The sequence below is a fragment of the Rhinoderma darwinii genome, chromosome 5 (genome assembly GCF_050947455.1).
Source record: "Rhinoderma darwinii isolate aRhiDar2 chromosome 5, aRhiDar2.hap1, whole genome shotgun sequence".
Lineage (NCBI taxonomy): Eukaryota > Metazoa > Chordata > Amphibia > Anura > Rhinodermatidae > Rhinoderma > Rhinoderma darwinii.
The window spans coordinates 69,232,930-69,260,624 of NC_134691.1; the positions used below are offsets into that span (position 1 = coordinate 69,232,930).

Consider the following 27,695-nt stretch of genomic DNA (forward strand, 5'->3'; position numbering starts at 1 on the left):
GACGTTTTTTTTAACTGCCGTCACACGGACTCATGTATTTCAATGGGGCCGTTCACACGGCCATTGTTTTAATGGACTGTGTGAAGGGCCCGTGAAAAAATACATCCTGTCCTAAGATATACTTGGCCTGATGAAGACGCTGGTTCAGTGTTGAAACGCGTAGCCCTTATTAAATCATGTGTTTTATTTCAAACATTGAATTCTCTTCTACCTTAATACCATCACCGCCGTTTACGGTCCACCAATTTCTTTCTCCCTTTTGCAATTGCTCTATAGCGGTAACCACCTTTACCGGATGGGACCTGGCTGCAGTGGTTTATCGATACCTATCTTATTATAGCTTACAACAGAGTTGTGCCTGTGGTTGCACAACACCTAGAGGTGAGCACAGGGGTGAACCTAGCCCCTCTGCTGCCTGAGGCAAACTATAAAAATTCGCCCCCCCCCAATCTGTCGAAGTTTTCTCATTATGAGCTTTACAGACCAAACACGCAAAATATACATTTTTTAAATCGGAAAATATTTGATGTTTATTTGTTAAAGTGCTGTTTGAACTATAGAACAGATTTAAATAATTCTTCTTACTACCAATCAGTACAGTGCAAATAGTACAGTCTGCACTGCACAGCCCCATATGTTTCCTCGGCAGCCAGTCTCATTTGCGGCGTCACTCTCTGCAATTACATTCAAGCCAGTCCAGGACGGATCGCACTTAGCGCTGTTTTGAAGCGGCACGACCTGGGCTAGTTTCTTTGCTCTACCTTCTGTATTGTTGTGGTCTGCTTGTGCTGGCTTGATGCCAGTGCCGGATTAATATGATCTTAGGACCTGCAGTACACAAGTTATGGGCCCACACCCTACACGTAAGTCTCACCTACATGTCAAAGTACATCACATGCCACTGTCTCTTAGCCTGATCATCTGCTGCCACACTCACACTTCCCCACAGTCCACACCACAGTAATTTACATAGATTGTAAGACCAACATTACCAATAATACCCCATACTGTTACTGAATAATACCCCCATGCCATAACGACATAGTGGCTTAATAATACTTCCACACCATGACTTCATATTAACACCACATAGTGTCTGAATAATACCACCAGTGTTAATGAATAATACCTCCACTCCAAGAGAACATATTACTACCACATAGTGACTGAATAATACCCCCACACCATAACCACATAGTGGCTTAATAATACTTCCACACCATGACTGCATATTACCACCACATAGTGTCTGAATAATACTCCATACTGTTACTGAATAATACCTCCACACCATAACCACATAGTGACTGAATAATACGCCCGTACTGTTACTGAATAATACCACCACATCATAACCACATAGTGACTGAATAATACCCCCATACTGTTACTGATGAATACCACCACACAATACTGTTAGTGAATAAAACACACTATATATAGATCAATATTACCACCATACAGTGACCATATAACGGTAGATGCCAGTTATACACAGGAAATCTGCAGACCATATAAGTGATTACTGTATAGTTATATTGAGTGACTCACAGGTGACGTCTTCTCAGACTGAAGTTGCTCACTTTCACCTTTTCTTCTTCATCCAGCCAAGACCGCAATGACAACTTCTCCCGGACACGATTTCCTAAGCCCTGCAGAATATGACAGATATCTTTGGCTCCTTGCTTTTCTAGCGCACTCCCTAACTATTCCCTACCTCTACACAAACTCCCTATACATACTATACTAGGTGCCCCACACAGTAATAGTACACACACCCGTTTGTTCCCCCCAAAGGCCCCACACAGTAAGTGCTACTTTTGTTCCCCTACACAGTGTTAGTGTCCCCGTTATACCTTACTCAATGATAGAGCCACTTTTAGGGCCCTCACCCAGTAATAGAATTCCCACTCAGTACTAATATCCCCTTTATGTCCCCACAGAAATTATGTCTCCACTCAGTAGTAATTCGGCCTTTTATGTCCCCATTCAGTACTAATGCCACTTTTTCGGCCACACTCAAATGCCTGCTTTATGCCCCCACAATAAGGATGTCCCCTTTTGTATGCCACTTTTTTATGCCCCCTTTTTATTACCTAATAGACTTATGAATTTTAACTGAGTTCAGTGGCCCGGCGTGGACGGCATGATGCAGTGACGTCATCGTTCCGGGCAGTTGACGCCATCAGCGTGCTCCCGATCCCTTGTAGGCCTCAGCTCTGAACCAGGCTGTGGCCTACAAGAGCAAACGGGGGAGCAGGGAGCCAATTGCCAGGGGTTGGCTGGCAAATTTTAGTCTGCGGGGCAAGCACACAGCACTGGCCCAAGAGTAGCGGCCCATTCTGGGGGCACTGGGCAATTGGTGAGTTTGCCCCCCGAACAAGGCTGCGGAAGAATTCTGCTACCTGTCAACGAAAAGATCTGCCAGGAGGAAAAATATGTCTTGATTGTGCCTTGATTAAGAACACTGATTGTGTTCGAAACGCGTAGGCTTGGGTATTTACCCTCACTACTCCCTGTCTTGAGACTGCGTCTCTACTTCAATTTTTAACGATTTTGCCAATAAAAGTGGGAATAATCCTTCCTTTTTAAACTCTAATCAGCGCTGGATCATCTCTCCTTTCTTTTTGCCCCTTCTTAGTAATGGACGCTCTCAATCACACAGCTGCCATTGCTAAGGCGGTAATGAAGTATTAAAAAACAGAGACATAAAGAAATTTATTTTATTGAAATAACAACTCTTCCACACAATCCACTTTAACCATTTTATTAAAAAAAAGAAAAAAAGCTAAAATCAGCGAAGTAGTCCAACGAATCTACGACGTAGTCCAAATGGTCCAGCGGATACTACAAAACAAAAATTAGCAGTATGAAAAATAAAGATGGCTGCCCCCACAAAAGTACAAACAGATGAATAAATAGTTACCTTAGTGAACATATTAAAATAATTAGAAATATTAGGCCCATAAAATAAAACATCTAAAATAATTGAAAAAAAAAATGATAACATCTTTCTTTTACAGAGAACCTTTCACCTCCCCATACATGTGCAGCTGAGTGCAGCATGTAATGGGGAGGGCTGCACAAACTCTGGGGCACTTTACATTTTCATCCTAGCCTCCCTCGTTATTTAGATATCGGTGCTGTAATATTTTGTGCCCGATATTTAAACAACCCCATGAACTGTCAATGGGGAGGTAATTGGCAAGGGGGCGTGTAACATCGCTGTGACACTGTCCAATCAGCTACAGACAGCGTCACAGCAAGAGTTGGAGAGCGAGCGTGGGCGCGCGAGCGCGCAGCTCCACCACCACTACGGAACAGAAGAGGAGAAGAAGATTGTGAATTCTTCTTCTTCTGTTTCATGGCATCGGAGCTGTGCACGCACACTCTCACTCTTTAGCTCTCGGCAGACCAGGACGACAAGACTGATCTCTCGCGAAAGATCACATAGTCTTGTACTTGCCTGTTGAGAGCTGAAGAGTGAGAGCGTGCGCACGCACATGCTCTCCTCTCTCCAGCTCTTGCTGTTGACATTGTCCGTAGTGGATTGGACAGTGTCACAGCGATGTTACACGCCCCCTTGCCAATTACCGCCCCATTGGCAGTTCATGGGGTTATTTAAATATCGGTCGCCAAATATTACGGCACCGATATCTAAGTAAGGAAAAAATTTTAAAGTGCCCCAGAGTTTGTTCAGCCCTGACCATTACATGCTGCACTCAAATGCACATCTATGGGCAGGTGAAAGGTTCTCTTTAAAGTGTAACAACTTTTGAAAAAACTTTTGATCAGTGGGGTCTGAACACTGAGCCCCCCCCCCACTAGTCTCTAAAACGAAGCCGCAGAAGTGCTCGGGTGAGCGTGTGCCGCTTCAATTCTGTTTGGCTTTCCTTGGAGCAGTGTACAGGCTCAATAGAAAGTCTATTAGTCCGTACACCGCTCACTCGGCTGAAAGTCGATCATAAATGAAGCGGCACATCGCTCACCTGAGCACTTCTGCTGCTTCGTTTTAGCGATCGGTGGGGGTCTCCGTGCTCCGGGGGTCTCCGTGCTCGGTCCCCCACCGATGAAAACTTCGGACATGTCACTATGACATGATAAAAGTTTAGTTACAGTTTAAAGGCTATGTACACCTTTAAAAACTTATTTTATTTATATATGTATACATATATATATATGTGTGTATAAGATATCTATCAATGCGATTGGTGCAAGTTTTAATTACTTTTTATTGAAAATTATTGTTACTTTTTGAGATACAGCTGCTTTGTATCCTGTATACAGAGCAGCTGTATATAGCGCTGAGACCTGAATCCATTAGGTCGCCTCTTATCGATCACATCTAAGTTATGAGCTTAGATGTGATCGGTAACAGCTCGATCCCGCAGGACCTGCTGACACTGAATCAGTCAGTCCCGCTGACCAAACGGATACAGGATTCAGCGCTATATATATATATATATATATATATATATTTGAATTAGCGGGGGCAGGTTTATGGGGAAGGATTAGGGCCTGTTCACATCCGCGTTGGCTTTCCGTTCCGGGGTTCCGTCGGAGGTTTCCGTCGGGTGAACCCCGCAACGGAAAGTCAAACTGAAGCCACAGCTTTCGTTTCCGTCACCATTGATATCAATGGTGACGGAAACATTGCTAATGGTTTCCGTTCGTCACCATTCCGGAAGGTTTCCGGTTTTCCGACTGAATCAATAGCGCAGTCGACTGCGGAAGCTGTGGTTTCAGTTTGACTTTCCGTTGCGGGGTTCACCCGACGGAAACCTCAGACGGATCCCCGGAACGGAAAGCCAACACTGATGTGAACAGGCCCTTATACTGCGCTCAGCTTCCTGCCGCTATTAATTTAAAAGGGGTCGGCCAACGCTGGGGGGCCGGGAGTATACTGCAAGGGGGGGTCTGGGCGTTTTACTGACAGCAGAGGGCTCTATAGGGTGGAATTATCCCCCCCATATAGCCCTGACTAGTTACTATACTGCAAGGTTAGGGGGGTCTGAGTATCCGACTGACTGCTCTAAAGGGGGGGGCAGGATCCCCCCCTATAGAGCCCTCTGCAGTAAGTCAGACGCCCCTATCCTTCCATTATAGTGATGTGAGGGCTTTATGGGGTGGATTATTCCAGCCCCATAGAGCCCTTTGCTGTCGGTAAAATTCCCAGACCCCACATTGCAGTATACTCCCAGGTCCCGGTCCCAGCAGTTACTCCCGACCGAGTTAAGGCAGGAACGTACCTCGTGGGTCTCTTCTCGTCGCTCGACCGCTCCTCCTGCAGTCGTGCTCCTCTCTGGCGGCGTGTGCTGCGTACAGTAAGGAGTGTTACACACGTGCCCATCATGTGGCACGTCTGCTATGTCTGCATGGCCCCTCCCCTGGTCCAGTCCGTCCCTGGCTGAAAATGCCACCCCCCCTGTTTTCGGGTAAGTGGTGCTGCCTGAGGCTGTCGGCTCACCTCACCTCATGGCAGGTGCGGCACTGGGTGAGCATAATTGACCTTCCTCTGTCCTATTCTCTCAATTATCCTTGGTGATCTGCACTATGTGGCTCTCGCTTTCTTCTCCACGTCCTATTTTCGGCCGTTTTCGCAGATCCCTCGATAGACTCAAGTCTATGAGGGATCTGTGAAAATGGTTCCTGCACAGGTGCAACTTGGACGTGAAAAACATCAGTATTTCACGTCAGAGTTTGCACTCGTTCGTGTGAATCTAGTCTAAAGGGTAACTAAACGTTTGACTAACTTCTGATTTGACAAACTTCTGACATGTCATAGTGATATGTCAGAAGCTTTGATTGGTGGGGGTACAAGCACTGAGACCCCCACCAATCGCTCAAACGTAGCGGCAGAAGCTCTCGTGCAAGCGCTCAGCCGCTTAGTGTCTGTTCGACTTTTTCCGGAGATAAATGTATCGGTGTACGGACTCAATAGAAAGTATATGAGCCCGTACACCTCTACATAGGCTTTCCGGAAAAGCCGAACAGACACGAAGCGGCTGAGCGCTCACACGAGCGCTTCTGCCGCTTCATTTGAGCAATTGGTGGGGGTCTCAGTGCTCGGACCCCCACCAATCAAAACTTCTGACATGTCACTATGACATGTCAGAAGTTTGTCAAATGTTTAGTTATACTTTAAGGCTGTGGCCCTTGACTTCCTGTCTGGTTGACCACCATCTCCACACACATAGCTACGTGTACACCAATGGTCATAGGAAGAGCTGTTTAGTTATTAGGGCATAATTGTTTTTCCTTTCCCAAATCAACGTATGGTCGTTCCCTTACATTTTTATGGGAGCTTCTGTAAGATAGAAATAATCTACGTGTCAGCAGAACAATCTGAAATGGAATGCTTGCTATAAAGTAAATCTTAGCCATTATTTAACATTAGCAAATCTCTGTAATAAATCTGTTATCAAGTATTTTGGGTGTATAAGGGGGGCCTGCTATGAATGGTCTGTTTGTCGTACTACGTGTTATTTCACTACAGTACAGTTCAATAATAGAGACTGTACAGGAAAAATCCAACCTGTCTGATCTATTTTTTCCTCTTGCAGCAGCCATGAGACGATGGTCTGCGAGGTCTCATAGACATTAGATTGTCAATGAAACCAGCTGAAAAAGTTTGGCGGTGCCTAAAAAATGTAATGTCAATGCGTAGTTTTAGGCTCTATTCACACGACAGTGAAAAAAAAACTGTCAGTTTTTCATGTCCGTTTTGCATCAGTGTGTCTCTAAATTTTCATCCATTTCCAGTCTGTCTGTCCGTTTTTAATGGCCGTTTGACATCCGTTTTGCATCAGTTTTTCACGCCCGTTAAAAAAACTGATGAATTCATTGGTCAGGCTTTTTTTGTCCTAGCCCCCTGAAAACACCCAAAAGAAAGTCAGATGTTAACCTAGACACTATTTACAGCCTCCCTGTATATGATGCCACACACCTCCCTGTATATGATGCCACACACCTCCCTGTATATGATGCCACACACCTCCTGTATATGATGCCACACAGCCTCCCTGTATATGATGCCACACAGCCTCCCTGTATATGATGCCACTCACCTCCCTGTATATGATGCCACTCACCTCCCTGTATATGATGCCACTCACCTCCCTGTATATGATGCCACTCACCTCCCTGTATATGATGCCACTCACCTCCCTGTATATGATGCCACTCACCTCCCTGTATATGATGCCACTCACCTCCCTGTATATGATGCCACTCACCTCCCTGTATATGATGCCACTCACCTCCCTGTATATGATGCCACTCACCTCCCTGTATATGATGCCACTCACCTCCCTGTATATGATGCCACTCACCTCCCTGTATATGATGCCACTCACCTCCCTGTATATGATGCCACTCACCTCCCTGTATATGATGCCACTCACCTCCCTGTATATGATGCCACACACCTCCTGTATATGATGCCACACACCTCCCTGTATATGATGCCACTCACCTCCCTGTATATGATGCCACTCACCTCCCTGTATATGATGCCACTCACCATCCTGTATATGATGCCACTCGCCATCCTGTATATGATGCCACTCGCCATCCTGTATATGATGCCACTCGCCATCCTGTATATGATGCCACTCGCCATCCTATATATGATGCCACTCACCATCCTGTATATGATGCCACACAGCCTCCCTGTATGATGCCACACAGCCTCCCTGTATGATGCCACACAGCCTCCCTGTATGATGCCACACAGCCTCCCTGTATGATGCCACACAGCCTTTCTTGTATGATGCCACACAGCCTCTCTTGTATATGCCACACAGCCTCCCTTGTATATGCCACACAGCCTCCCCGTAGATGCTGCCACACAGCCTCCCCGTAGATGATGCCACACAGCCTCCCCGTAGATGATGCCACACAGCCTCCCCGTAGATGATGCCACACAGCCTCCCCGTAGATGATGCCACACAGCCTCCCCGTAGATGATGCCACACAGCCTCCCCGTAGATGATGCCACACAGCCTCCCCGTAGATGATGCCACACAGCCTCCCCGTAGATGATGCCACACAGCCTCCCCGTAGATGATGCCACACAGCCTCCCCGTAGATGATGCCACACAGCCTCCCCGTAGATGATGCCACACAGCCTCCCCGTAGATGATGCCACACAGCCTCCCCGTAGATGATGCCACACAGCCGCCCCGTAGATGATGCCACACAGCCGCCCCGTAGATGATGCCACACAGCCTCCCAGTAGATGATGCCACACAGCCTCCCCGTAGATGATGCCACACAGCCTCCCCGTAGATGATGCCACACAGCCTCCCCGTAGATGATGCCACACAGCCTCCCCGTAGCTGATGCCACACAGCCTCCCCGTAGCTGATGCCACACAGCCTCCCCGTGGATGATGCCACACAGCCTCCCGTGGATGATGCCACACAGCCTCCCCGTGGATGATGCCACACAGCCTCCCCGTGGATGATGCCACACAGCCTCCCCGTGGATGATGCCACACAGCCTCCCCGTGGATGATGCCACACAGCCTCCCCGTGGATGATGCCACACAGCCTCCCCGTGGATGATGCCACACAGCCTCCCCGTAGATGATGCCACACAGCCTCCCCGTAGATGATGCCACACAGCCTCCCCGTAGATGATGCCACACAGCCTCCCCGTAGATGATGCCACACAGCCTCCCCGTAGATGATGCCACACAGCCTCCCCGTAGATGATGCCACACAGCCTCCCCGTAGATGATGCCACACAGCCTCCCCGTAGATGATGCCACACAGCCTCCCCGTAGATGATGCCACACAGCCTCCCCGTAGATGATGCCACACAGCCTCCCCGTAGATGATGCCACACAGCCTCCCCGTAGATGATGCCACACAGCCTCCCCGTAGATGATGCCACACAGCCTCCCCGTAGATGATGCCACACAGCCTCCCCGTAGATGATGCCACACAGCCTCCCCGTAGATGATGCCACACAGCCTCCCCGTAGATGATGCCACACAGCCTCCCCGTAGATGATGCCACACAGCCTCCCCGTAGATGATGTCACACAGCCTCCCCGTAGATGATGTCACACAGCCTCCCCGTAGATGATGTCACACAGCCTCCCCGTATATGATGCCACACAGCCTCCCCGTATATGATGCCACACGCCTCCCCGTATATGATGCCACACGCCTCCCCGTATATGATGCCACACGCCTCCCCGTATATGATGCCACACGCCTCCCCGTATATGATGCCACACGCCTCCCCGTATATGATGCCACACGCCTCCCCGTATATGATGCCACACGCCTCCCCGTATATGATGCCACACGCCTCCCCGTATATGATGCCACACGCCTCCCCGTATATGATGCCACACGCCTCCCCGTAGATGATGCCACACAGCCTCCCCGTAGATGATGCCACACAGCCTCCCCGTAGCTGATGCCACACAGCCTCCCCGTAGCTGATGCCACACAGCCTCCCCGTGGATGATGCCACACAGCCTCCCCGTGGATGATGCCACACAGCCTCCCCGTGGATGATGCCACACAGCCTCCCCGTGGATGATGCCACACAGCCTCCCCGTGGATGATGCCACACAGCCTCCCCGTGGATGATGCCACACAGCCTCCCCGTGGATGATGCCACACAGCCTCCCCGTGGATGATGCCACACAGCCTCCCCGTGGATGATGCCACACAGCCTCCCCGTGGATGATGCCACACAGCCTCCCCGTAGATGATGCCACACAGCCTCCCCGTAGATGATGCCACACAGCCTCCCCGTAGATGATGCCACACAGCCTCCCCGTAGATGATGCCACACAGCCTCCCCGTAGATGATGCCACACAGCCTCCCCGTAGATGATGCCACACAGCCTCCCCGTAGATGATGCCACACAGCCTCCCCGTAGATGATGCCACACAGCCTCCCCGTAGATGATGCCACACAGCCTCCCCGTAGATGATGCCACACAGCCTCCCCGTAGATGATGCCACACAGCCTCCCCGTAGATGATGCCACACAGCCTCCCCGTAGATGATGCCACACAGCCTCCCCGTAGATGATGCCACACAGCCTCCCCGTAGATGATGCCACACAGCCTCCCCGTAGATGATGCCACACAGCCTCCCCGTAGATGATGCCACACAGCCTCCCCGTAGATGATGCCACACAGCCTCCCCGTAGATGATGCCACACAGCCTCCCCGTAGATGATGCCACACAGCCTCCCCGTAGATGATGCCACACAGCCTCCCCGTAGATGATGCCACACAGCCTCCCCGTAGATGATGTCACACAGCCTCCCCGTAGATGATGTCACACAGCCTCCCCGTAGATGATGTCACACAGCCTCCCCGTATATGATGCCACACAGCCTCCCCGTATATGATGCCACACGCCTCCCCGTATATGATGCCACACGCCTCCCCGTATATGATGCCACACGCCTCCCCGTATATGATGCCACACGCCTCCCCGTATATGATGCCACACGCCTCCCCGTATATGATGCCACACGCCTCCCCGTATATGATGCCACACGCCTCCCCGTATATGATGCCACACGCCTCCCCGTATATGATGCCACACGCCTCCCCGTATATGATGCCACACAGCCTCCCTGTATATGATGCCACACAGCCTTCCTTGTATATGCCACACTACTTCTCTTGTATATACCACACAGCGTCCCTGTTGATGATCTCACACAGCGTCCCTGTAGATGCCACACACAGCGTCCCTGTAGATGCCACACGCCTCCCCGTATATGATGCCACACGCCTCCCCGTATATGATGCCACACGCCTCCCCGTATATGATGCTACACGCCTCCCCGTATATGATGTCACACGCCTCCCCGTATATGATGCCACACGCCTCCCCGTATATGATGCCACACGCCTCCCCGTATATGATGCCACACGCCTCCCCGTATATGATGCCACACGCCTCCCCGTATATGATGCCACACGCCTCCCCGTATATGATGCCACACGCCTCCCCGTATATGATGCCACACGCCTCCCCGTATATGATGCCACACGCCTCCCCGTATATGATGCCACACGCCTCCCCGTATATGATGCCACACGCCTCCCCGTATATGATGCCACACGCCTCCCCGTAGATGATGCCACACGCCTCCCCGTAGATGATGCCACACGCCTCCCCGTAGATGATGCCACACAGCGTCCCCGTAGATGATGCCACACAGCCTCCCCGTAGATGATGCCACACAGCGTCCCCGTAGATGATGCCACACAGCCTCCCCGTAGATGATGCCACACAGCCTCCCCGTAGATGATGCCACACAGCCTCCCCGTAGATGATGCCACACAGCCTCCCCGTAGATGATGCCACACAGCCTCCCCGTAGATGATGCCACACAGCCTCCCCGTAGATGATGCCACACAGCCTCCCCGTAGATGATGCCACACAGCCTCCCCGTAGATGATGCCACACAGCCTCCCCGTAGATGATGCCACACAGCCTCCCCGTAGATGATGCCACACAGCCTCCCCGTAGATGATGCCACACAGCCTCCCCGTAGATGATGCCACACAGCCTCCCCGTAGATGATGCCACACAGCCTCCCCGTAGATGATGCCACACAGCCTCCCCGTAGATGATGCCACACAGCCTCCCCGTAGATGATGCCACACAGCCTCCCCGTAGATGATGCCACACAGCCTCCCCGTAGATGATGCCACACAGCCTCCCCGTAGATGATGCCACACAGCCTCCCCGTAGATGATGCCACACAGCCTCCCCGTAGATGATGCCACACAGCCTCCCCGTAGATGATGTCACACAGCCTCCCCGTAGATGATGTCACACAGCCTCCCCGTAGATGATGTCACACAGCCTCCCCGTAGATGATGCCACACAGCCTCCCCGTATATGATGCCACACGCCTCCCCGTATATGATGCCACACGCCTCCCCGTATATGATGCCACACGCCTCCCCGTATATGATGCCACACGCCTCCCCGTATATGATGCCACACGCCTCCCCGTATATGATGCCACACGCCTCCCCGTATATGATGCCACACAGCCTCCCTGTATATGATGCCACACAGCCTTCCTTGTATATGCCACACTACTTCTCTTGTATATACCACACAGCGTCCCTGTTGATGATCTCACACAGCGTCCCTGTAGATGCCACACGCCTCCCCGTATATGATGCCACACGCCTCCCCGTATATGATGCCACACGCCTCCCCGTATATGATGCCACACGCCTCCCCGTATATGATGCCACACGCCTCCCCGTATATGATGCCACACGCCTCCCCGTATATGATGCCACACGCCTCCCCGTATATGATGCCACACGCCTCCCCGTATATGATGCCACACGCCTCCCCGTATATGATGCCACACGCCTCCCCGTAGATGATGCCACACGCCTCCCCGTAGATGATGCCACACAGCCTCCCCGTAGATGATGCCACACAGCCTCCCCGTAGATGATGCCACACAGCCTCCCCGTAGATGATGCCACACAGCCTCCCCGTAGATGATGCCACACAGCCTCCCCGTAGATGATGCCACACAGCCTCCCCGTAGATGATGCCACACAGCCTCCCCGTAGATGATGCCACACAGCCTCCCCGTAGATGATGCCACACAGCCTCCCCGTAGATGATGCCACACAGCCTCCCCGTAGATGATGCCACACAGCCTCCCCGTAGATGATGCCACACAGCCTCCCCGTAGATGATGCCACACAGCCTCCCCGTAGATGATGCCACACAGCCTCCCCGTAGATGATGCCACACGCCTCCCCGTATATGATGCCACACGCCTCCCCGTATATGATGCCACACGCCTCCCCGTAGATGATGCCACACGCCTCCCCGTAGATGATGCCACACGCCTCCCCGTAGATGATGCCACACGCCTCCCCGTAGATGATGCCACACAGCCTCCCCGTAGATGATGCCACACAGCCTCCCCGTAGATGATGCCACACAGCCTCCCCGTAGATGATGCCACACAGCCTCCCCGTAGATGATGCCACACAGCCCCCCCCTAAAGATGCCACACAACCCCGATGTACAGGGTGGGCCATTTATATGGATACACATAAATAAAATGGGAATGGTTGGTGATATTAACTTCCTATTTGTGGCACATTCGTATATGGGAGGGGGGAAACTTTTCAAGCTGGGTGTGGACCATGGCGGCCATTTTGAAGTTGGCCATTTTGTATCCAACTTTAGTTTTTTCAATGGGAAGAGGGTCATGTGACACATCAAACTTATCGAGAATTTCACAAGAAAAACAATGGTGAGCTTGGTTTTAACGTTACTTTATTCTTTCATGAGTTATTTACAAGTTTCTGACCACTTATAAAATGTGTTCAAAGTGCTGCCCATTGTGTTGGATTGTCAATGCAACCCTCTTCTCCCACTCTTCACACACTAATAGCAACACCGCAGAAGAAATGCCTCCCGATCTGACCCCCTTAGACTTTTATCTTTGGGGTCATCTGAAGGCAATTGTCTATGCTGTGAAGATACGAAATGTGCAGCAACTGAAACTACGGATACTGGAAGCCTGTGCTAGCATTTCTTCTGCGGTGTTGCTATCAGTGTGTGAAGAGTGGGAGAAGAGGGTTGCATTGACAATCCAACACAATGGGCAGCACTTTGAACACATTTTATAAGTGGTCAGAAACTTGTAAATAACTCATGAAAGAATAAAGTAACGTCAAAACCAAGCACACCATTGTTTTTCTTGTGAAATTCTCAATAAGTTTGTGTCAAATGACCCTCTTCCCATTGAAAAAACTAAAGTTGGATACAAAATGTCCGACTTCAAAATGTCCGCCATGGTCAACACCCAGCTTGAAAAGTTTCCCCCCTCCCATATACTAATGTGCCACAAACAGGAAGTTAATATCACCAACCATTTCCATTTTATTTAGGTGTATCCATATAAATGGCCCACCCTGTATATGATGCCACACAAGCCGACGTGAATGCCCTACATACTCACCGATTCAGCGCTGTCTTCTTCAGGTAAGGTCCCTCGTCTTCACGGGATCTGCGGCGACGCGATGACGCATACTCACGATGCAGAGCTGTCTTCTGGTCTGGTCACTAGCCTCACGGAATCTGCGAATGCGGCGCGATGACTAGTTGTTCCCTAGCAAATCACCCATGTCACAGTTTTTAATCGTTGTTACATGTATTGACAGCCGTTAAAAACGGATCCATTGACTTCTATGGGGGCCGTCAGGCTGTTAAAACGGCCAAAAATAGGACATGTCCTATTTTTTGCCGGCCATTATTCACGGGCCGTTAAAAAAACGGCCGTGTGAATACACCCATAGAACATAGAACATAAACGGACATTTATCACGGTCGTGTAAAAAATAAGGCCTTAAAGTGCGTTTTCAGTGATATGGTGTAAAAATATTTAAATTTATAGACTCTTCAACAGTACTCCTCAACCAGTCGCAGAGAACCACATATGATTTGCAACCCCCAACTGTGTGGCTTGCTATCGGTGTCCTAGCCCCACCACTTAAAACCAGCAGTAGTGATTATACCCCTTGAAGAGGTAATGACTTAAAAGCTGAAGGTCCATGGCCTTGCAGAGATACTGAGTATCCTTAATTTCGCATTAAAATATTTATCTGCACATGCTGAAGGTGACTCGCAAGATGAAAAAGTTTCACGATAATCTACAACGTTTGGAGCTACAAGTACCAGCTTGCCATGACAGTGCGAAGCTTCAACTGCACTGTAGGACTTTTAGTTTCACAACATCAAGAGAGCTGAATGCAGAACCTTTAATATAGATTTCCTTGTCCAAATCACAGAAAATGCACTTTAAGGCCATGTTCACATGGCATATTTTTAGCCGTATATTGGAGCGTAAAACGCACAGATTACGCTCTTGATACTCTTGAAATATGCCTTTAAACCGTTTTCTATTTATTTCAATGGGAAATACTATGTAGTTCATGTCACGATCTGTGGGTGTGTGGACCCACTGGGCCGCACCGCTGTAGCGGGATGGCAGCTGGCCAAACGACAGTGTACCAAGTTAATATATATATAGTCCAAACACAAGGGTATCTGTGATAGTCCAGACATCGCATGGAAATGCTCTGGCATGTAGGCTGAAGTGGATCTGGCACTGGTTTAGAAATCCCCTGCATGACCTCGTGTCTCCGTCGTAACGAGGAGGTAGTGGCAGCGAGAGTCGGAAGTCGGCACTGGCACTGAAAGGAGGTGTAGCAGGAGGAGCTGGTGCTGTGGCGGTTAAAGCTTGCGCATCCAGCCGATGTGCAATGGAAGTCACCGCCAGGAAGAGTTAGTCCTGTCGTGACCGAAGTTCTCGTATGTCTGACTGCATGGCTTGTGACATCGTCATGGTCTTCGGTTGACCAGCGGGGTCCATGGCCTGAGCGTACGGTCACGATCTGTGGGTGTGTGGACCCACTGTGCCGCACCACCGTAGCGGGATGGCAGTTGGCCATACTACAGTGTATAAAGTTTATATATATAGTCCCATGCGCAAGGGTACCTGTGATAGTCCAGACAGTAGTAACGGCTGGGCACAGATGAGATCTTGACGGCGGATGATGCAGACGAGACCGACGACACCAGACGTGGTGTAACACAGTAGACGTGACAGATGGCAGAACTCAACTCCAACACTATAGTGGGCACAGGAACAACTACAACACTGGATACAAGTAGCAGGGCAGGAACAGGACAACACTAAGGGACCATTTGCAAGACTAACAGAGGAATCCAAACAATGCTCAGGCAATGAGCAAAAGGGCAGGGCCCTACTTAAGTCCAGGGCGATCATGGGCTAATTAGTGATGTTAAACATGTGCGTACACTGGCCCTTTAAGGCAGGGTGCAAGTGTGTGCACACACCCTACGGGACACAGCAGAGTGGTGCGGAAGTGAGCGCTGGCATCTCCTGGGGAGGAGATGCGGACCAGCGCTCACAAGTCCATGGCTGCGGCCATCGGGGGCTGAGTAGTCCTGACGGTCCGCGGCCGTGGATGTTACAGTTCATATGGGACGTATTTTTCCTCTGCTGAATTAAAAATATGCCTTGTAAAAAAAGAAGTGACATGTCACTTCTTTAAGCATTGGCAAGCTGATTTTTCCCACTGACATTTAAAAAAAAAAAATGCTTAAAAAAATATGCCTTCAAATGCGCTTCAATAAAAGCTTGCAAAACGAAAAAAATTGCCTCCAAAAACGCCTGGACTTCACAGGCTGTTTTTTCTTGAAATCAGTTCTGTACATATGCTGTGTGAACATGGCCTAAAGTTGCCCATTGGCATTAGTCAGAGTGATTGGATGCCAGACAGTGCTGACAGAGGGAGGGGAGGAGAGAAGTCAGGAGATACTATGAGAGTATGCTCGGCCAGGTGACGGAGATATTTGCCCCATGGTGGCTATCATGGTTAAAGGAAGTCGTTTCTACTAGGATTTGAAACAGAAAACAGAAGTCTGGAGCACAAATTACTCAATTTACAAGACAATGACTGCGCACAGTTTCTTCACGCAAGGCTGGGTTCTCATGTTGCGGATTTAATGTGCTTTTTTTTTTCGTGAAATGTGGCAAACCCGCGCCGTTTTTTCCAATTTGCATCGAAAAGCACATTTAAAAACTGCCGATTGGGATCCCAGCTTTATAATTCTCAGTTAAGGCTAATTACATTTTTTCGCCTCACACATATTTGAATGAATTTCAGGTGTTTCTGAGCTGAGCCCCCGGGACACAACACATAATTATGTAATTTAGATGTATTACAGACCTGCTAGATTAACATTTGCTGACTTTATAATTAATCGTAATAAAACTGTTTGTGGTGTTCTAACAAAAGTATTTTACTCTGTATTTAAATAAACCTCATTTAATACTTTGTGGGATGTGACGTTGATACTTATTATGCCAGCTCTTCATTCTGATCTTTTATTTTAGACCATGTATATAAGTTTGTTTTAAAATAGTAGATGGGGGAGTCCTTCTTTATTTGAATGCGTTATTGCAGATCCAGTCATGCAGTAAGTGCACAATCTTCTATACAACAGTGACCATCATCCGTGTATTTACACAAAAAAACAACACTTTTATGCTAGGCGGATGTGGTCGCCTGCGAATAGCTGTACAATTACTACCTAATGCCACATGCACACGACCTTAATACTGATCCATTCATTTCTATGGCCCATATGTCCTATTTTTTTTTTTTAATTTGCGGACCGTGCTCCTATACTTTTATAATGGGAGCATGGCGCGCATATGCGGATGACAGTCCATGGCCGTCCGTCCCCGTAATCATGGACTGTGCACACGGCTATGGCCATGTGCATGAGGCCTTACTGCGAATTTTGAGTGACCTTAATGATTTCCCTTTAAAGGGAACCTGTCAGTGAATTTATGTTGCCCTCCATACATAAGGCACCCATACGACTGCTCACAAAGGTCATACAGCTCCATACTAGGGAGCACAGCCATCTGCCTAAGGCCTAATGGAAAGTGAGCATACACCTGCAACCACTTCTCCATTGGGGACTGGGCACTTCATTTATACAGAGGTAAGATGCCCAACGAAATGGCATATCAAATCATATGAAGTATTATCTGATATGTAAGTGTTTGTTTTTTTATTCTAAACTGTATAGTGGTATTTATTATAATAGTTATACCTTGTATTCTCTGCTTACGTCATAACGTCTTTTCCTTACAGGTAGTATAACACCAACAGTTGAGTTGAATGGTCTCGCAATGAAGCGGGGTGAGCCGGCCATCTACAGGCCCTTAGATCCAAAACCACTACCAAATCACCGAACTAACTACAATTACAGAGGGATGTACAACCAGAGGTTAGTCTGAGACATTTCTATTCATTTCCTTTAGTTTAGACCTGTTGGGTGTGTGTTTACACTGAGGTTATGACTTACAGCCTGTTTTATGTTATTCAAAGACATTTGCTGCCCAAACATGAGCCGTTGGATGGACGTTGTATTCTAGTCCTGCATTAGTCTAGTGTAGTTCTCCACACCTCTAAATGCATCTTTGGGAACCCAACATCCCTCGTACCAAACCATGCTGTGTGTACCCAAAACTTAACCCAAAACCTGAATGGACTTTTTGAAATGTTGAGATCTCGTTACACAACCACCTTGCCGAAGAATCCTTTACCACTCCTCCCCTGCATATTTGTCGGCACTTTCTATAATGACCTTTACTAGCGGTAACTTGAAGCAAAATCTCTACCAGGGCGGACCACCTATCTGTCATGTATTAGTTTTGTGCAGTTACTTTATAGGATTATAGAAGTGATGTATTAATTTGGTCATATGCCATCACACCTCTGCACTGTCCCTAATAATACTACTGGTCACGTCTGTGGTAGATGGGCATATGTGGAAGAAGGGCCCACATTCAACTGTAACCTCTACCACCCTAAAACTGTGCCACTGATCCTTACCATACAGATCAATAGAGGCTTCACGCAAATCACGTTTCTAAAATTTGATTATATAAATTTCCAATGACTTACAACGTCCGCTGAAATCTGTGTGAGTGTTGGGCAGCAGGACAGTACATCTGAATGTAATGCAAGACTGCCCCTGCCACCGAGTCCTGTAGGATTGTAGGATTTTATTCTAAAGTGTTTACTGTGGACTACCCTATTTGAGGTGTCTTAGAATATGATCGTGAAATCATTTTAAGATGTAGTGATATTTCAACCCAAGTAGTTTGTGTTGTGAGTCGACAGTTTTTGCTTGACCATTGTTTGAGGCCTTGATTTACCCATTGTCAAAATGTTACCCTGTGTCTTCATCTCCAGTCATTTTACTTACCTCTTTTAGGCTGGTGTTTAATTACATAGAATGTGCTAGTGGGTACATTTACGTAGTAAATACCTCTTATGAGTAATATTATTACTGCACCATTATGTCTAAGGTACTGAAAACTATTGGGTCTTGTTTATAGAACGTGCCCTTTTGGTCCAAACACTTCGGGTATGTGCACACACAAAATCAAAAACGTCTGAAAATACGGAGCTGTTTTCAAAGGAAAACCGCTCCTGATTTTCAGACGTTTTTTAAGCCACTCGCGGTTTTCGCAGCATTTTTTATGGCCATTTTTTAAGCGGTTTTTATATAGAGTCAATGAAAAACGGCTCCAAAAACGACCCAAAAAGTGATTATGCACTTCTTTTTCGCGGGCGTCTTTTTTTTCCGTGCCGTTTTTGGAAAATGTTTGGAGGCGTTCTGCTTCCGTTTTTTCATGCGTTTTTCGAGGCTTAAACGCCCCAAAACACTCCTTGTGAACATACCCTTAGGGTACCCACACACATGGCAGATTTGTTGCAGATTTTTCCACAGCGAATGTGTTATGTGCAGATTTTGCTGTTTATTCACTGCATATTTCACCCCTTCTGCATTAGAAAGATTGTATATCGGAAACAGAATGAGCATGCGGCGGCTTAGAAAATCTGAAGCATGTGGATGAGATTTGTTCAGATTTCCTCCACATATCTGATGCTGTAATCCGCTGCGGATCTTTCAAATTTGCACGGAAAATCGACAGCATTATCATCCCTTCTGGACGTGGCCTTATTGTTCTCATGCGTTAACATTTTTTACATTAGCTTGTGATGATACATCTAAGGCAATGCCAAATGAGATATTTCCCACAATGTGAACAATTTTACATTGTGAATGTGCCTATCCCGAACAGTTTACAAAAACATTAAAATGTTACCTAGAATTAAATGTAAGTATAAATAAAGCTGAGCATGTTATCACTTTTGTCTGCATTTCCAACTCTTCCCATTAGGGGGCACACTTTGCTTGTGTATTTTAAACTGTACTTCAGCCTCAAGGTTCGGACTCTTAAACATGCATATTTTATCTTTAGAAAATTCTTTTTTTTTTCATGTTTGGTGATGTAGGCATGAAGGGCACTTTGATTTGTGGATGTGTGGTTTTTCAGTTGTTTTTTTTTTATATCTTAGAGCCCGTGTTTTAATCACACATCTGCCCTAAGTTTCTTGTTTAATGAATGAAGTTGGAATCACTTCCATTGCGTTCTCACATGCACCAAGTTATATAGCCGACTATAGATGTAACTGTTTTGATGTGATTGTGACTGATCGTTTTATTAATATTTTAACATTTTTATTGATTGTCTGTTCAATCGTTGAGTGTGTTTTGTGGTTGTAATTGTGATGCACTTTAAACATAAGGATCATTTATTAACTGTATTAATTATTTTGTAATTAATAATTTAGTTAATGGGAATCTTGGTTATTGCTAAACAATCGGAACAGTGACAAGTTGTTTATTCATGCCAATGAAACACTGTCAGGTCTCATGCACGACCGTAAGGCCCAGTTCACACTGAGTATTATGCAGGCAGAAGAAATCTGACTCAAAATTCCTTCTGCAGACCGGTCCGAGTGCCCATACTGACCCCTGTTCGTTGCTGAAAGTGCCTACAATGGACACTTGAGCATCAGAACTGGACCATGGAGTAATGGAAGAAGGTGGCCTGGTCTGATGAACTAAGTTTTCTTTTACATCATGTGGACGGCCGGGTGCATCGCTTACCTGGGGAAGAGATGGCACCGGGATGCACAATGGGAATGAGGCTAGCCGGCGGAGGCAGTGTGATCCTCTGGACAATGTTCTGCTGATTCCTCGGTTCCTGGCATTCATGTTTGACACTTAACACCTACCTAAACAGTGTTGTAGCCCAAGTACGCTTTCATAGTAATGGTATTTCCTAATGGCAGGGGCCGCTTTCATCAGGATAATGCGCCCTGCAAAAATTAATGAATGGTTTGAGGAACAGCATATTCTAGTGGCAGTAAAGTTGATGAGAATTGAATAAATCTCATCCACAATCTTCTAAAATGAAACGCAGAGAAAACGTTCATATATCCATCTGCAGTGCGGATTTTAAATCTGCAGCATGTCAACTTATGTTGCGGAGGCGCAGCAGATTTGCTGCTATTCTCCTCCATTGAGATCAATGGGGAAGTAAAATTCTGCATCAAAGGCCTATGGTTGCAGAGTTTTTTGCGATTGCTCCGCGTTTTCACATCCAATTCCATCACTTCTGAAAAACATTGATTTATATTTTTCAATGTTGGAAAAAACAAAACCTATACCCTTTTCCGGCTAGTGTGTGCCAATCACAGGCTGCAGTATACAGCAGTCACGTGAGGAAACACCATAACAGGAGTCAGGTTGTGCAGATACCAGCCGGCCAGCATGGACATGTTGCTGTGGAATTATTAGGAGAGGTGAGCGTAGTGGGTTTTTTCCTCCCTCTTTCTGTCAGAATTTTTCCACAGCTGTCAATCCAGCCGAATATCCGCGTACCATTTGGGACGAATATTCGGCTAGATTTCTCTGTGGGTTCTGGATCGTAAATGCTGCTGACTTTTTCTACAGTATATCTGACCCATGTGAACATAGCCTAATTGTAACGAGCAATGCACCTGTGTGTCCATAACATGACCAGGACAGATTTTTAGCCTCTGGAAGTAAATAATAATGGTTTATGAAAGTAAACAGTGAAGCATTTTCAATTCCCACCACTTCCCTGTCCGCTTATCTACAGATCATGATGTCTGTAGTCTGCTCCCCAGTTGCAGACTACAGACTGTCATTAATTTAGTTCTACAGCTTGCTCATGGGACCACTGTCCCACCATGAAATTCCCTCAGCTTCTCTGTCTTTTTTACAGATCACTTTTACTGTTAATCTTACTGTTAGTAACTTTATTATGTGGTTTAGAAAAGTAATTTTTCTTTTAAATATCGTTTTTTCATAACACGCAGGGAGCTTGCCCTTTTTTAGTACCTGTCACTTTTATAGCACTAACCTATTCCACATCATTGTACAGAGATTGTCATCCCTCACATTAGTCCCTGTCCCCAATGGGGTTCCCTATCACAAACACACGTAAAGACTAGGACTTATTCTATAGTCAGCCAATTGATATGCATGGGATTTTTACAAACCTTATTGACATATATAATTAGACTTTATATAAATTCTTTCAGTTGCACAAATCTGCCGCATACCCAAAATGTTTGTTTCCTGTCCTTCACTATGGTTTTGATTTCTTCTCTATAATTTTTTTAAATTAATTGGAACCAGTTGAAACTTGGAATAAACTTTTCCCCTGCCTTTTGGATTTACTATTTTTATAAAGCAAGCTTGCATGCAGCCGCTCAACACAACACGCAAGTCGCTTCATCGAAATAGCTGTTCCTGTACTAATTGAATTTACCACTTGGTGGCACTAGACACTGTTCAATTACATTGCTTAGTGAATTATGTAACTTCATAGATTTCTGTTATACACTTTGGTGTCATATATGAAAATATTACCAGCCAGGTAACAAGGAGAAAATTAATTTGCTGTGGACAGACACTTATGTGGCTGAAGAAAATATATATATATGCATTCTACATGTTTCCAGCTATAATTACAAGTAGTTTACTATTCTTCACACATAATGCATATTCGCTTATAGGCGTCTCACGAAGACCAAATAAAAGCTAGCACAGATGTTGACTGCAGGTCCGGCTTCTCGAATCCCTTGTGATCAGCTATTATTGCCAGGGGAGAAAGTCACATCTCGCTACACTTTTTTAGTATTACCTGGCGGTGTTCTGCTCTGGCTTATAGAGGAGGTTCACAATCAAGGGCACCCCTATGTCAATATGAATATGCCCTAATTGGGTATATGAAATGGGGCTGTTTTTATGAAACAAGTAATTTAATGCCACGGTCATGTGTTCCCCCCCCCCCCCTTGCTGGATGAAGTCTTTTTCTACTAGGAATCCTTTACCATGTTTTTAATAGCAACACGTAAAAGCTCCAGTACTGAATTGCTTAAAGCTCTAGAGATGACATCTTGCTCCATGAGATTTGCCAAAGACGTCGCTGTTGCTAGAAATAAGTATCTTCGATATTTCTGCATTACTTCTCAGTAGTGGGTGGATGGATTCACTGCTGTCCGTCATTCTTCTACTTCTATAGTTTTATTTCACTGACAGAACACTGTTTGGATAACCAGTCCCTGAAGAGGCCTGCCATAATTCAACCATTCCCCTGCCTGCCATAGATCAGACAGATGGTGGGTATTCCTGAAAGACCTTGGCTTTGTTCACGGCAAACAGCTTCAGTTTATGGCTTTTGTCCGGATTGGCACAGGAGAACTGTAATCCTGTCTTTGCTCATCTTGATGCGTTTAGCAGCTTTTTTGCTGGGTGCTCTCCAGCATGGTTTTGAGTAGCCAAAACCAGTCCATTCTCCTCTGTTTTGTAGTTCTGGCTGAGCTAGATATTGCGCTACTGCAAAATGCAGTTAAAGACTTCACTCTGCAGGTTTAGGTGTTAGATGACGTCCGTCTTGTGTTTCGTTCAGGAAAGGTGCATCTCTGACAATAAGACTTTCTTAGACATCCGTAGAGAAGATGGCTATCTGGCTCCTGGGACTTCTCCAGCCCTTCATAAGATGGCTTTGTTGCTTTACAGCTCATTTCTCTTGTCTTTATTTTGACTCTTTTGTGCTATAATTCTTCGTTCCCTTGTCACTTTACTTTTCCTGAAAGCAGTTTTGTAGATTAAGAGCTATTCCACAGCCCCAAAGACCAGCCCTACATTATCTCTGGCATATTTGCTACTTACATTTGCATACTCTTCGCGTCCTGTTTCCTTGCACTTAAGGGATTTTACACGGGCAGATTTTCTGCCTAGTAAATAAGTGCCGATCGACAATACAGCATGCCAATCGGCACTAGTTTTCTCAATTTAAACTGAGCAATGATCAGAATCTATGTGGGCAAGCAATCGTTAAAGGGAAGTCATCAGAAAATGACGTATTGATTAAATCAAGTTTTTATGTTAAAGAATTTTTGGTGAGGTTTTTAAGTTTCTATGTCATTATCTATGTAAAAAAAATTCTATAAGCTTGCAGTTTTCACTCTGGCCACTGAGCCTCATAACAGATTGACCCGTCCTGTTCCTCGGAGATCACTTCTCAGCAGTCATCTCATTATCACAGGCAGGATTACAATGAAAGGTAACACCTATATATAGATAACACAAGATCCACCATTGTCAATAGATAATGGACACCGCTCCCCTCCTCCTATCCTTTCCTGCACAAAGACCCACAGTTACAGATCACAGAGCATGCCTAGAAAACCTTCCCATAGAAGTCAATAGGTTCCCTCCTGCTCACACGTCCTTATGGTCCATGTGGCTGCAGAAAAGCATATCTCTAAATGCTGTTAGTAGCAAGATGGCTATCCTCATAATCATGTATAGAATAAAAGAAACTACCATCCAAAAAAACATTAGGTAAAAACAAATATATGTTTTACTATTTGGTTTAAATTGGTAAAGAAAAAAATATATAGGCGATACATTTCCTTCTAATACAATTGTTCGTCCCTACAAGCAACAATCTTTTAGGCCGCATAAAAGATCAGATCAACCGACAAATGAGCGTTAACCAGGGTAATGTTCGTAAATAAGCGTTTGTACAAGCACTCGTTCGTCCAATCGTTGGCCCGTGTAAAAGGGCATTTAGTCACTTGATAATTTTGAGAGGAGGTTAGGCCACTGCTGATCTATGCATTTATAATCTGTACATAAAGCACTTGGTCAGTTTGGGATATGCATTATTGGTGGAGTTTTAGAATGTATCTCTCTTTTGCATTAATTTTGCTTATGTGCATTCTTTAACACAGGATAAATGTAGTTAAATAAATGAACTGCTACTTTTTTCCTTCTTTGAATGTGCTGCCCTCTAATCTCTTATATAACCACAATACTTTGCCCAGAAGACTCATTCTTTCCACAGCTGCTCTGAGTCCTAGTGTGAGGTCCCAAGCAGGACACCCCCCTCTGTGATATCCATATGCCCTAACAGGGTACATAGACAGGGGTAATCCACTACTACGAAAGAAAAGTGCACCAGTTGACCATTGCAATACAAATGGAAGCAAGAATTTAACTGGTCGCTATGGGCCACCCTTGCACGTTTCCTATGCACTAGATGTGATATTTTTCATTGTGTATATAAAACTGCAATGTACTTGACACATATAAAATAAATTATTTTCGATCTTCATTAAACACCATTTCAAATACCAGTGTAGCAAGCACTTAACATAACAAAAATATGACAAATATTTCAATGCCAAGTACAGGAAATGAAGAATTAAAAGGGTGAACATTAAACGGGATGGCTGGGGCAATTGTGACATTAAATATTTGGGTTCAGCCATAAGTGTATCTAAATTCACAGGGCCCCATAGCAAAGTGAGGAATAATTTCCCCTCTCACCTTGTTGACCATAAACGAAACTGTAATTATGCAAACATCATCGTAACTACTTTTACTGGACAACAATTAACACCTTTTTAGTCTATAGGGTGAAATCCAGAGCAAAAGCCTCATGTAACACATGCAGGTCTTGCTGCGGAATCGCAGTGGATTTACTGTGAAATCTGTGGCGGATTTCGTCCACTACGTTTGGACGTATCATAAAGTCATGAAAGGCCAGAGTATGGAGGAAAATGATGTAGGAGAAAGGCATCTGCTGGCATGGAGACTTGAGAGCGTAGAGAAGGAAATGGTTCAGATGAAACCAGGGTAAAAAACGTGGCTAAAGAGCATGTTGGGTTCATTGACTTATCATAAATAACATCCCTTAAAGGGGTTGTCCACTTTCTGACAACTGATGACCTATCCACCGGATAGGTCATCAGTATGTCATCGGTGCGGGTCCGACACCCGGGCCCCACACCGATAAGCCGCTTTGGTGGCCTGCGGGCACCAGTTGCTATGTCACATAATGGTATGTACGGTGCCGTTGGCATAGCAGCCGTGCTGCAGAACTGCAGGTCCGCTCCTATTCAGAGGCACCGGGCCATCTGATCTGTGTGGGGGCCGGGTGTCTGTGTGGGGCCCGGCTGTACTGATGACCTATCCGGTAAATAGGTCATCAGTTGTCAGAAGGTGGAAAACCCTTTTAAGAAAATAATTTAGAACTCATTATACGGGGTAAATATAGGGACTTCAGTGTTGAAGTTTGTGGGGAACAGTGTCTAAAGCCCAAAAAATGTCTTCTAATTTACCTTTCGACTAGCCAGTATTTCACCGTGGAACAGTGAAGTGATGCTCATGTGTAGCTCACCATATGTCTCAACAGGAAAGTGGTTATCAGGGTTAGACCACCAGCAAGTGCGGATTCAGGCCTCCCTACTGTGGAAATAGAAACTCCAAACTAACTATGGAAAACACTGAGAACAAAGGAGTCATAAACTATTAGGATAAATTTGCCAATGGCATGGAAAAATAAACTTTATTAGGACAGTACAAATTACATACAATTTAAAATTAGACTACAAAATCCAAGACCTGTACACCTCCCAAGTGGCAAAAACGAACACAGAGGAAACACCTCTTATAAATGCAGCTCCGGGAAGAAGGAGGTCGTTATACCAAATAAGCTAGGGCTCAAGCAACACATTATCAATTCAATGTGATTGAATATCAATAAAGGCAAAACAACGCCAGAATATGAAATGTAAATGAAATTGTGTCATACATTCATCCAGACTCATAGTAGCATTATAAGTAAATGGTTATATGCTGGACTCAAAAAAAGACAACGAATAGTTTACATAAGCCCACATCAAGCAAGACATATCTTCCCAGCAAGTAAAGCCACAAGAGGAAAGGCAGGTAGAAAAGGTATAAGGTAAAACCTATAGTGCTACTAACCCATATAGTTCCTGTAGTTCAGTGACTTCCCGAGTACGGAGGGACCCCTGAAGTCACTGAACTACAGGAACTATATGGGTTAGTAGCACTATAGGTTTTACCTTATACCTTTTCTACCTGCCTTTCCTCTTGTGGCTTTACTTGCTGGGAAGATATGTCTTGCTTGATGTGGGCTTATGTAAACTATTCGTTGTCTTTTTTTGAGTCCAGCATATAACCATTTACTTATAATGCTACTATGAGTCTGGATGAATGTATGACACAATTTCATTTACATTTCATATTCTGGCGTTGTTTTGCCTTTATTGATATTCAATCACATTGAATTGATAATGTGTTGCTTGAGCCCTAGCTTATTTGGTATAACGACCTCCTTCTTCCCGGAGCTGCATTTATAAGAGGTGTTTCCTCTGTGTTCGTTTTTGCCACTTGGGAGGTGTACAGGTCTTGGATTTTGTAGTCTAATTTTAAATTGTATGTAATTTGTACTGTCCTAATAAAGTTTATTTTTCCATGCCATTGGCAAATTTATCCTAATAGTTTATGACTCCTTTGTTCTCAGTGTTTTTCATGTGTAGCTCAGTTGCTATTTTTTAAAATTTATTTTTGTAATGTATTTATTATACTACGTATGGGCAAGTGTTTCCAGTGTCACCATGGATGCAATAGATATAATAAAGTATTACAAAGCAAAGCACAGTACAGAATCGGGACCTCAAGTACTATACTTGCAGTCATCAATAGTTTATTGCTTTGGTCTCATACCACAAGTTTTCCTACATTTTATTTCGGGTCAGATCTGCATGCCACTTGTTTCATTAGTTTTTGATTGAGTAGTCTGTGGGGCGTTGTAATTCTGATTATGTGGACTCTAAAG

The 27,695-nt window shown here is 45.9% G+C and overlaps 1 protein-coding gene across 4 annotated transcripts in view; it reads left to right on the top strand.

The window, feature by feature from the left end:
- The window catches only part of STAU2 (staufen double-stranded RNA binding protein 2), a 310,889-nt gene that overhangs the window by 50,727 nt on the left and 232,467 nt on the right, over positions 1–27,695 (top strand). For all 4 annotated transcript variants that reach the window (XM_075826116.1, XM_075826119.1, XM_075826117.1 and 1 more), the window contains one exon: positions 17,737–17,872. In XM_075826116.1, the coding sequence (XP_075682231.1) occupies positions 17,737–17,872 (136 nt within the window). The remainder of the gene's footprint in view (positions 1–17,736; positions 17,873–27,695) is intronic.